The sequence below is a fragment of the Aulonocara sp. 'chitande type north' Nkhata Bay genome, linkage group LG3 (genome assembly GCF_057382095.1).
Source record: "Aulonocara sp. 'chitande type north' Nkhata Bay isolate Kocher_YH1m ecotype deep benthic linkage group LG3, A_spYH_male_GT1.1, whole genome shotgun sequence".
Lineage (NCBI taxonomy): Eukaryota > Metazoa > Chordata > Actinopteri > Cichliformes > Cichlidae > Aulonocara > Aulonocara sp. 'chitande type north' Nkhata Bay.
Window position 1 is genome coordinate 7,818,693 of NC_141346.1, and position 12,381 is coordinate 7,831,073.

A 12,381-nucleotide genomic window follows, 5' to 3' on the forward strand; every position below is an offset into this window, starting at 1 on the left:
AGGCAAGGCAAGGCAAGGCAAATTTATTTGTATAGCACAATTCAACAACAAGGTGATTCAAAGTGCTTTACAGAGACATTAGAAACAAAAACAAATAAAAATCATGATTTAAAATTGATTAAAACAAGCAAACAAACAAACTAACTAAACACACACATTCACATTCACACCTGTTCGCGTGATCTGAACCCTTATCGTAAGGGGAGCTACCAGTCCTTCTGTGGACGAGCTACTTTTTATTTTAAATTCCCTGAATTTAAAATACTCTCTAGACCCAGTCTAGACCCAGCTGGGGAGCTACCCAGAGCTCTAACCCACTTAACAAACAAACAAACAAACAAAACAGTATATAAAATCAAAACAGATAAAATCAGAACAGTAGATAAAATCAGTAGTTAATGTAAGTTTTGAAATTTAAGCTTAAAAGTGTGGATTTGGTGCTTTATTCAAATGCAGCTGAGAATAGGTGAGTCTTCAACCTGGATTTAAATAAACTGAGTGTTTCAGCTGATCTGAGGCTTTCTGGGAGTTTGTATTTTTATTTTTATTTAGTATTTATTTATTTATTGTCATTGTCAAGAACAATGAAATTGCGTTTGGGGCTTCCATACAACCCAAAAAAAAGAAGAAAATAATAAATACCCCTTAAAACCCAAGTGTACATATTTAACCCAGTGTGACTCCAATGCAATAAGACAATCCTTAGCAATAATGTTCGTAGAAATTCAGACAAAGACCTGAGAAATATGACAAAATACAACAATGCAACCCATTCAATATTATTGTACTGTGAGATATGATATCAGATATGATAGTTATCTATTTAAGAAAGGGGGGGGGGGCAGGAGGGGGAAGAGAATAAAGATATGATGCACCAATGCAGACCAGTTCATTGCTATTAAGAAGTTGGATATGGTTATTGTCCGTGAGAGGGGGGCAGAGAGTTCAGGAGCCTCACAGCCTGTGGATACAGGCTGTTGGCCAGTCTGGATGTTCTGGCCTGTATAGACCTGTACCTTCTCCCTGAGGGCAGCAGATGGAAAAGGTGGCGCGCAGGGTGATGTTGGTCCCGCAGGATACTGTGCACCCTCCTCAGACAGCGAGTGGGGAAGATATTACTGATCTCTGGCAGACTTGTTCCAATAATTCTGCCAGCTTCTTTCACCACCCGCTGGAGTGCTTGCTGATCGGCCTTGGTGCAGCTGGGGAACCACACTAGAAATCCATACGTCAGAACGCTGCTGATGGCACAGTTGTAGAAGTTCAACATCAGAGATCTGGGAATGTGTGCGCTCCGCAGTCTCCTCAGGTAGTAGAGGCGCTGTTGGGCCTTCCGTACAACTGAGGTGATATGGTTGCCCCAGGACAGGTCCTCGGTCACAGTTACCCCCAAGAATTTAAAACTGCTCACCCTCTCCACCGCCTCACTGCCAATGAAGAGAGGCAGATGGTTGTTATGGCCCCTCTTCCGGAAATCTACAATGATCTCCTTGGTCTTTTTGGTGTTTAAGACCAAGTTATTGTCATGGCACCATGACTCTAGTTGTTGCACCTCTGTCCTATAGTTTGTCTCATCATTGTTGGATATAAGTCCGAGCACTGTAGTGTCATCTGCAAACTTAACAATGAGATTGGACGCGCAGGAGGAAATACAGTCATGGGTGAAGAGAGTGTGTAGCAGAGGGCTCAGAACACACCCCTGAGGGGCACCGGTGTTGACCACAAGGGTGGAAGAGGTGTTCTTACCCACTCTGACACTCTGTCTACGGTTAGTGAGGAAGTCCACAATCCAGTTGCACAGAGAGTAGTTAAGTCCCAGTTGGTGGAGTTTGGGACGGAGTTTGTATGGCCGGATGGTATTAAAAGCCGAGCTGTAGTCTACAAAGAGGAGCCGTGCATAGGTGTTCCTGTGTTCCAAGTGCTTCAGTAATGTGTGCAGCACTGTGGCGATCGCATCCTCGGTTGATCGGTTCTCCCTGTATGCAAACTGGTGCGAGTCCAGGGATGGTGGAAAAGCAGCTCTGATGTGTTTAATGACCAGTCTCTCCAGGCATTTGGCGGGAATGGGGGTGAGTGCCACAGGTCTGAAATCGTTCAGACATGTGACATTTGACTGTTTTGGGATGGGAACGATGGTTGCTGCTTTGAAACAGGATGGTACCAGTGAACAGGACAACGAGGTGTTATATATAGAGGTGAAGACGTCCGCCAGGTCCGCAGCACAGTCTTTTAGCACCCGGCCCAGCACTCCATCCGGCCCGGCCGCCTTCCTGGTGTTAATGCTCCGGAACACACGCCTCAGCTCATGAGTGCTCAGGACTGGAGCAGGGTCGGTTGAGGGGAGAGGGGACAGGACAGGGTCGGTGTTCTCCCTGTCAAAACGGGCATAAAAGAGATTTAGATCCTCAGCCAGAGTAGAACTGTCGGCTGAGGGTGATGGTGTTCTTCTTTTGTAGTCCGTGATAGCCCTGATGCCCTCCCAGACCTGCCTTGGGTTTGTGTTGTTCTCAAACCTGGCCTCGATACGCCTCCTGTGCTGCTGCTTGGCAGTCTTGATGCCTCTTCTCAGGTTGGCCCTGGCAGCACTGTATGCCTCCTGGTCCCCGGATTTGAAAGCGTTGTTCCTTGTTCGAATAAGTTGTTGAACTCCGTGTGTCATCCAGGGTGGATTATTAGGGAACACACGGAATCGTTTCCAAGTTGTTACATTGTCCACACAGAAACAGATGTAGTCCAAGACAGTGGAGGTGTAACTGTCCAATGCGACACGATTGTCAGTGTCCTGCACCTTGAATACATCCCAGTCTGTGCAGTGGAAACAGTCCTGAAGCATCGGAATAGCGTCCTGCGGCCATGTTCTCACGGTTTTGGTTGTAATCCCAGTGCTCTTGATCTTTTGTGTGTATATTGGGTGTAGCAGAAGGGAGAGATGGTCTGACAGACCCAGGTGGGGATAAGCCTGGGCTCTGTACGCATTCGCCATGTTGGTGTACACCTGGTCCAACGTTCCATCTCCTCTGGTAGCACACTTCACATTACGGTGGAAATTGTGAAGTACAGATTTCAGGTCCGCGTGGTTAAAATCCCCAGCCGCAATAAAGACACTGTCCGGGTGTGCTACCAGGCTGTTATTGATGCTGCTGCTCAATTGTGCTAACGCTAGCTTAGCATTAGCATCTGGTGGAATGTAAACAGCGCAGATGTAAACGGCAGAAAATTCCCGAGGGAGATAGAATGGACGGCACTTTAACACCAACAGTTCTACCTCTGTACTGCACAGTTTTTCCGTTACCGTGACGTTCGTGCACCAAAGGTTGTTAATATAGATGCACAGCCCCCCGCCAGTCTTCTTACCCGAGTCCGCAGACCTGTCGGCTCGATAGGCGGTGCGGCCTGCTAGATCGATAGCCGCATCGGGAATGGCGCTGTCCAGCCAGGTTTCAGTGAAAATCATGCACGAACAGTTATTAAAAGTCCGTCGAGTGGCGATCTGCAGTCGTATTTCATCCAGTTTGTAACGGATTGAACGGGCGTTGGAGAGGAATATGATCGGGAGTGGTGGTTTAAATGGACTAGTCTTTAGCCGTGCCCACAGGCCTCCCCGCTTGCCTCTCTTCTGCCTCCGCTCGCAACGTCCCTTCCTGCGGCTTGCTGTTGCGGGTAGCCCCGGGGGTTGCTTAACGATCTCCGGGGGGATGAGATACTCGGATGTTAGTTGAAGATCTCCACGGCTTAGTTGTAGTAGATCATCTCTGTTGTATTGAAGTAACCCCAGACTGTGTGAAATAATACACAGTACCACCAAAAGTGCAAAAGTGTAGGAGCTCCGGGCCGCTGCGTCTGTGCGCGCCGCCATCTTCCAGATATAAGGAGCATAAAAGCTGAATGCAGCTTCTCCGTGTCTGGTTCTGACTCTGGGAACTGATAAAAGACCGGATCCAGATGACCTGAGGGATCTGGAAGGTTCATACTGGGTCAGGAGGTCACTGATGTATTTTGGTCCTAAACCATTCAGAGCTTTATAGGCCAGCATTAGAACTTTAAAGTCTATCCTCTGACGGACAGGCAGCCAGTGTAAAGACCTCAGAGCTGGACTGATGTGGTCCACTTTTTTGGTCTTAGTGAGGACTCGAGCAGCAGAGTTCTGAATGAGCTGTAGATGTCTGACTGATTTTTTAGGTAGACCTGTAAAGATGCTGTTACAGTAATCAAGCCTACTAAAGATGAATGCATGGACTAGTTTTTCCAGGTCCTGTTGAGACATCAGATCTTTTATCCTTGAAATGTTCTTGAGGTGATAGTAAGCTCATTTTGTTATTGTCTTAATGTGTTTTTCTAAGTTTAGGTCTGCATCCATCACTACACCCAAATTTCTCGCCTGGTTTGTGGTTTTTAGATGTATAGATTGAAATTCTCTGGTGACCTGTAATCGTTTTTCTTTGGCGCCAAAGACTATTACCTCAGTTTTGTTTTTGTTTAGCTGGAGAAAATTGTGGCACAACCAGTCATTGATTTCCTCAATGCATTTACCAAGAGCCTGTACAGGGCCTTGGTCTCCTGGTGACATTGTGATATATATTTGTGTGTCATCTGCATAGCTATGATAGTTTATTTTGTTGTTCTTTATAATCTGTGCCAGTGGGAGCATGTAAATGTTAAACAGAAGGGGTCCCAAGATGGAACCTTGGGGAACTCCACATGTGATACTTGTCTGCTCGGATGTGAAGTTACCTATTGATACAAAGTATTTCCTGTTTTCTAAGTATGTCTTGAACCAGTTTAGTACAGTTCCTGAAAGACCTGTCCAGTTCTCTAGTCGTTTGAGTAATATGTTGTGGTCAACTGTATCAAATGCTGCATTGAGATCCAGTAAAACTAGGACTGACATTTTTTCACGTTCTGTATTCAGACATATGTCATTAAACACTTTGGTCAGAGCGGTTTCAGTGCTGTGGTTCTGTCTAAAACCTGACTGGAAGGCATCGTAGTAGTTATTCTGTTTTAAGAAGTAACTGAGCTGTTGAGAAACTGCTTTTTCAATGATCTTACTTAAAAATGGGAGATTTGAGATCGGCCTGTAGTTGTTCATTTGTGTCTTGTCAAGATTGTCCTTTTTTAGTATAGGTTTTATTACAGCAGTTTTTAGTGATTCTGGAAACACACCTGATAATAAAGAAAAGTTGACGATCTGTAACAGGTCTGACTCTAAAGTCTTTGAGACCTTTTTGAAAAAACTTGTTGGCAGGACATCTAAACAGCAGGAGGAGGAGTTCAGTTGACCTAAGATGTCCTCCAGGTCTTTGCTGTTAATCGGGTGAAACTGTTTCATGGTGTTTAAACAGTTTTTTGGTGGACACAGTACATATCCTGGATCTGCTGTTGATGTACCAATTGCTTGTCTAATTTTTTGGATTTTTTCTGTGAAGAATTTGGCAAAGTCATTGCAGGCCATGGTCGAATGAAGTTCAGCTGCCACTGACACAAAAGGGTTTGTTAGCCTGTCAACTGTAGAAAATAAGACCCGAGCATTATGGCTGTTTTTAGTGATGATGTCAGAGAAGTAGGACCTCCTTGCACTCCTCAGTTGTAAATTATAATTGTGAAGTTTCTCTTTATAGATGTCATAGTGAACCTGGAGGTTTGTTTTTCTCCATCTGCGCTCAGCTTTCCTACACTCTCTTTTTTCATTTTTTACCAGTGTGGAGTTTCTCCATGGAGACTTTTTCCTTCCAGAGATAACCTTCACCTTAATGGGAGCAATAGTGTCCATTACATTTAACATGTTAGCATTGAAGCTATTGACGAGCTCATTGACTGACCCTCTGGACAGGTCAGGTGTTAATGGGAAGACCTGGTTAAAAATTGCACTACTGTGTTCAATTATACACCGTTTTGTGATCACTGTTGTTGATATATTTGTGTGGACTGAGATTTTACTTTCAAAGAAAACACAGTAATGATCAGACACGCCCACATCAGACACAGTAACCTTTGAAATGCTCAGGCCCTTGGAGATCAGTAGGTCAAGAGTGTGTCCTCTATTATGTGTGGCCTCCAGCTTTCTTGGAGTCCCGCCTAGGGACTCCAAGAAAGCTGGGTACTCTGAAGCACAACTCGGCGCATAAGCGCAGACGACAGTCAGGACCCGCCCGACCAGAAGGAGCAAGCAACAAATCCTCCCCTCCACTGGGAGAAACCCAAATATACAGGCAGCAAGCTGAGGGATACTAGAATACCCACCCCAACTCGTCACATCTCACCAGGGGCAACTCTAGCCCATGGACAAAATAGCCTCTTGGATCCCTGGGACACACAAACCTCTCCACCACGATATGGTAGCGATTCACAGCAGGAATTTTTAATATTATTTAACGGTAATAAACAACATTTCTGACTGAAATCGTCTATGAATTAGTGAAAGTCAAATTGAGGGAATAAAGACAAGGACTTAAACTCAAAGGTTAAACTCCATCTTGAGCCGTTGTTTGTGTCAGACAGAATTTGATGTTGATGCTGTTACAATAACTGCTAGCACTTCAGTGAGAGGACCCAAAATCTGCAACAAATTAAATCCACCTTAACATCACCTGTATTTGTGTGACAGCACTACACTCCAACTAAAGGGGACCTGACAAATAACCAGAACAGTCTAAAATAAAAACTGCCAAACAGCTAAGTCACACTTTATTGTATGAGATTCAAAAAAGATTTTGTTTCCTGACTTGCAGTGAACATCTGCACTCTGCTGTCATACTCACACATTTATAACAGGAAGTGGAAAGAAGCTCGATCCCTCACGTCACTTACATGCAACAAACCAGGAAACAGGATGTTCTTCTTCATCAGTGCAGAGAGACGCACAGACGATCATACTGAGCTCAGACCAAACTAGCAGCTTCCTCTGAGTGAGTCCAGCTACAGGAGAGAAAAGTGGAAAACTCCAACACTGCTGCTTCAAGCTGCTGACGCTCCACACACTGAATGTGAGTTTGAGCAAAAACACGACTCAAAGTAAGTTTCAGTGAAGGTGGTAGAGGAGGGAGGGGAGCCAGGACTGACTGTACTTCCTGTCTGCTGTTTTCAGTTTCACTCACAGACTCAATGGCTTCCAGATCAGAGGTGGATCTCTGCTGTCCGGTCTGTCAGGAGGTCTTCAGAGATCCTGTTCTTCTGTCATGTAGCCACAGCTTCTGTGAACACTGTTTGAAGAGATGGTGGAGAGAGAGACCAACACACGAGTGTCCAGTTTGTAAGGAAATATCAGTTTATGAACCACCTTTAAACCGAGCTTTAAAGAACCTGTGTGAGTCGTTCTTACAGGAGAGAGATCAGAGAGCTTCAGAGGCTCTCTGCAGTCTGCACTGTGAGAAACTCAGACTCTACTGTCTGGACCATCAGCAGCCAGTGTGTCTCGTCTGCAGAGACTCAGAAAATCACACCAATCACAGATTCAGACCCATCGATGAAGCTGCACAACAACACAAGAAGGAACTTCAGGAAACTCTGGAGCCCTTAAAGAAGAAGTTAAAGGTTTGTGAAGAAGTTCAAGTGAAGTTTGATCAAACAGCAGAACACATTAAGGTCCAGGCCCGACACACAGAGAGGCAGATTAAGGAGCAGTTTAAGAAGCTTCACCAGTTTCTCGCAGAGGAAGAGGAGGCCAGGCTGGCTGCACTGAGGGAGGAAGAGGAGCAGAAGAGTGGGATGATGAAGGAGAAGATGGAGGCTCTGAGCAGAGAGATAGCAGCTCTTTCAGACACAGTCAGAGCCACAGAGGAGGAGCTGAGAGCTGAAGACGTCTCATTCCTGCACAACTACAAGGCTGCAGTGGAAAGAGTCCAGCGCTGCCCCCTGCTGGATGATCCACAGCTGCCCTCAGGAGCTCTGATAGACCAGGCCAAACACCTGGGCAACCTGACCTTCAACATTTGGAACAACATGAAGGACGTGGTCTCCTACACTCCTGTCATTCTGGACCCAAACACTGCTGATCCAAACCTCATCCTGTCTGAAGATCTGACCAGTGTGAGAGAAGGAGAGAAGCAGCAGCTTCCTGATAATCCAGAGAGGTTAAATGGATTAATCTTCTCAGTTCTGGGCTCTGAGGGCTTTAACTCAGGGACTCACAGCTGGGATGTTGATGTTGGAGAGAGTACATGGTGGGGACTCGGTGTGTTAGCAGAGTCTGTGCAGAGGAAGGGAGACATACAGTCTGGATTATGGGTAATAGGGTGCAGTTTAGGTACGTACTACACACACTCGCCATCAGCTCCTCTCACTGATCTCTCAGTAGAGAAGAAGCTCCAGAGGATCAGAGTGAATCTGGACTGGAACAGAGGAAAGCTGTCGTTCTCTGATCCTGATACTAACACACGCATACATTCCTTCACACACACTTTCACTCACAGGATGTTTCCATACATTAACACTGATGATACAGTGAAGGTGTTGCCGTTGAAGGTGTCAGTGTCAGTGCAGCAGATGAGTTGAGGATGATGATGTTTCTAATGTTGTTTCCTGTCAGTGAGTTGAAGCTGTTAAACTGCAGCTGTCCTCCTGCTGCCTCGTTGTTCCAAAGCTCTTTGTTTCTCTTTTAGTTCTCACTGTTTCTTTCTGTTTCTTCTGTCCACCTTCTCACATGGAAAATCATTTCACTGTTTCTCACTGAATGACTCCCCAAACTAGATTTGAAATTCTATCAAGTTTCTAATCATTACAAGTGATTCATGTTTCTATTTGATGTGTAAATGGAGATGATTTAGTTTGCTGGGATATGGACTGACATGTGTTGAATGGGAGGAGCAGTTTGTTGTTGTCTTCTTGTCTGTTTATGACAACAATAAATATGTTGTTGAAACAATGATTCATGTTTAACTCCATATATGAAATGTTTCTGATCTTTGAATTCTGTTTGATTAAAGACTTTCTTCATGACACAAATGAGATTTCAGTGTATTAATAGAACTAAATAAGCTCAGAGTTGAAAGGCTGGAGTATTATGTACGTGCTTCACTGTCAGGATCTTCAGGGGGATTCAAAGGGAAACATCAAACTGCTGTAATGAGATAAACTAGTTGGGCTGAACACACTTATCTGTAGTTTGTCTCCATCCAGGATCATCAGAATATAATGAACATGTGTGAAGAGCCACAAAATGCTGCTGCCCTCTCAGCATGATGAGCTCCAGCCTTTGTTAGCAGGACAACAGGAAACATGAGACAACTTTCAGAGACAGTAACCAACTGTGGCCACAAGATGGCAGCAGCTGATCTGAGATCCTTTATTGGACAGAATGACTGCTCTGTGACATCATCAGAGAGACGGCCTTCACTTTTATATATCTGAAGTCATGTCTGCACTGCCTGCCTTGTTTGTCCTGAGCTCCTATATGTGAATGTAAGGAGAGAGAGCAACAGCACAGTGGATCAAAGCTGCAGATGATGATCACACACACACCTCAAAGTGTCACGATCTTGGGTCTTATGACCCAGCGTTTTGAGTTTTAGTTTATTTTGATGTTTATAGTAAATGGTAAATGGCCTGTATTTATATAGCGCTTTACTAGTCCCTAAGGACCCCAAAGCGCTTTACATATCCAGTCATCCACCCATTCACACACTGGTGATGGCAAGCTACATTGTAGCCACAGCCACCCTGGGGCGCACTGACAGAGGCGAGGCTGCCGGACACTGGCGCCACCGGGCCCTCTGACCACCACCAGTAGGCAACGGGTGAAGTGTCTTGCCCAAGGACACAACGACTGAGACTATCCAAGCCGAGGCTCGAACCGGCAACCTTCCGATTACAAGGCGAACTCCCAACTCTTGAGCCACGATCGCCCACATAGTGTATGGTTAAGCTCATTAGGTTTTCTTTGTTCATTTGCTTATTAGTCTGCCCTTGTCTTTTCAACCCCTCTGTTAAGTCTCTCTTGCCCTTCATGTGTTTCATGCCTGGATGTCTTTTGTTAAGTTCATGTGTCAGGTTTGCGTTTCAATATGTGTCCTGTTTTATCTTGAAAATCTGGGAAAGTCTATGCCAGCACCCTGGCATAGACTTTCCCAGGGAGGCTGAGGAGTGTGCCCCTGATCTCCATGCAACATTGTAGAGGCGTGTCAACCAGGATAGCCCTACAACGTCCAGAGCCTTCAGGAACTCGGGGCGGACCTCATCAACACCAGGGGCTCTGCCACCAAGGAGTTGTTTAACTGCCTCAGTGACCTCGCCCCCTAGAAATTGGCAGATCATTCCACTCATCCCCAGACTCTGCTTCCTCCTCGGAAGACGTGTCAGTGGGATTCAGGAGGTCCTTGAAGTATTCCTTCCACCTCCTGACAATTTTTCAGTTGACGTCAGCAGCGCTCTGCCAGCACTATACACAGTGTAGGTAGAGCACCGCTTTCCCCTCCTGAGACGCCTGACGGTTTGCCAGAATCTCTTCGAGGCAGTCCGAAAGTCTTTTTCCATGGCCTCTCCATACTCCTCCCACACCCTAGTTTTTGCTTCAGCCACTGCCTCAGCTGCATTCCGCTTGGCCTGTCGATACCTGTCGGCTGCCTCCGGAGTCCCACAGGCTAACCAAGCCCGATAGGACTCCTTCTTCAGCCTGGTGGCTCCTTTCACCTCTGGTGTCCACCATTTGGTTCGGGGTTACCACCACGGCAGGCACCAGCCACCTTGCGGCCGCAGCTCAATGCAGCAGCTTCAGCAATGGAGATACTGAACATAGTCCTTTCGGACTCAGTGTCCCCAGTCTCCCTGGGAATGCTGTTGAAGCTCTGCCGGAGGTGTGCGTTGAAGATCTCGTGGAATGGGGCCTCTGCTAGACGTTCCCAGCACACCCTCACTACGCGTTTAGGTGCACCGGGTCTGTCCAGCGTCCTGCCCGCCACCTGATCCAACTCACCACCAGGTGGTGATCAGTTGACAGCTCAGCCCCTCTCTTTACCTGAGTGTCCAGAACATGTGGTCGCAGGTCTGGTGATACGATTACAAAATCGATCATCGATCTGCGGCCTAGAGTGTCCTGGTGCCACGTGCACTTATGGACACTCTTGTGTTCGAACAGGGTGTTCGTTATGGCCAAACTGTGATTAGCACAGAAGTCCAATAACAAAGCATCGCTCGGGTTCAGATCAGGGAGGCCGCTCCTCCCAATCACGCCCCTCCAGGTCTCGCTGTCGTTACCCACGTGAGCATTGAAGTCTCCCAGCAGGACAACAGAGTCTAAAGGTGGAGCACCTTCCAGCACCCCCCCGGCCCACGGACTCTAAGAAGGCTGGGTACTCTGAACTGCCACTCGGCGCATAAGCGCAGATGACAGTCGGGACCTTTTCCCCGACCCTAAGGCGCAGGGAACAAACCCTCTCATCCACCGGGAAAAACCCCAACATACCGGCAGCAAGCCGAGTGCATATTAAAATACCCACCCCAGCCCGCCGTCTGTCACCAGGGGCAACTCCAGACTGAGACAGAGTCCAGCCCCTCTCCAGGAGACTGGTTCCAGAGCCCAAGCCATGCGTAGAGGTGAGCCCGACTATATCTAGCTGGTACCTCTCAACCTCACACACTAACTCAGGCTCCTTCCCCACCAGAGAGGTGACATTCCATGTCCCTATTGCCAGTCTTGGCAGCCGGGGATCAGTCCGCCAGGGCCTCTGCTCCTGGCCGCCACCCGGCACACAATGCACCCGACCCCTATGGCACTCCTGCGGGTGGTGGGCCTGCGGGAGGATGGGCCCTTGTCTCCTCTTCGGGCTGTGCCCGGCCGGTCCCCATGGACTAAGGCCCGGCCACCAGACGCTCGCCCTCGGGCACCCTCCCCGGGCCTGACTCCAGGGCGGGCCCCCGGTAACCCTATCCCGGGCAGGGTAAACTGTTCCCTCGATGTTCTCTTCATTAGGGTCTTCTGAATCGCTCTTTGTCTGGTCCCTCACCCAGGACCAATTTCCCATGGGAAACCCTAGCAGGGGGCAAAAGCCCCCAGACAACATAGCCCCTGGGATCCCTGGGACACACAAACCCCTCCACCACGATAAGGTAGCGATTCACGGAGACATAAACATAAAATAATTAGAACACCATACATTACAAATTTTCACAATATTACACTACAATTATGCCAAATACCTTGTAGTGTTGGTAAACTAACCAGGCTTTTGCAGATAGCTCGCTGAAGTCCTTAGCGTGATTATTAAAAGTGGGCCTCACAGCCTATATTATCACGCCCAAACCTCGTGATAATAGTGGTGCAACAAAACCTTGTTCTTTGTGACAATGTAACTCATGGTTATTTTATTGCCAATTGTATTCTGTTTTTTATCCTAATTTGAAGTTTTACTGTTTTGTTAAATGCTGAGTTTTCCCATGTACCGTGAATGC

General features: G+C 47.0%; 1 protein-coding gene across 1 annotated transcript; it reads left to right on the forward strand.

Moving 5' to 3' along the window:
• Nucleotides 1-4,766: 4,766 nt before the first annotated feature.
• LOC147333756 (nuclear factor 7, brain-like) lies at nucleotides 4,767-8,773 on the forward strand. The gene has a single exon (XM_086269769.1). The coding sequence runs from the start codon at nucleotides 7,102-7,104 to the stop codon at nucleotides 8,488-8,490; it is 1,389 nt and encodes a 462-aa protein (XP_086125895.1). The 5' UTR covers nucleotides 4,767-7,101; the 3' UTR covers nucleotides 8,491-8,773.
• The last annotated feature ends 3,608 nt before the right edge of the window (nucleotides 8,774-12,381 follow it).

Excerpts from the sequence above, each read along its gene's own strand:
- LOC147333756 (XM_086269769.1), top strand. The coding sequence starts at position 7,102 with ATGGCTTCCAGATCAGAGGTGGATCTCTGCTGTCCGGTCTGTCAGGAG.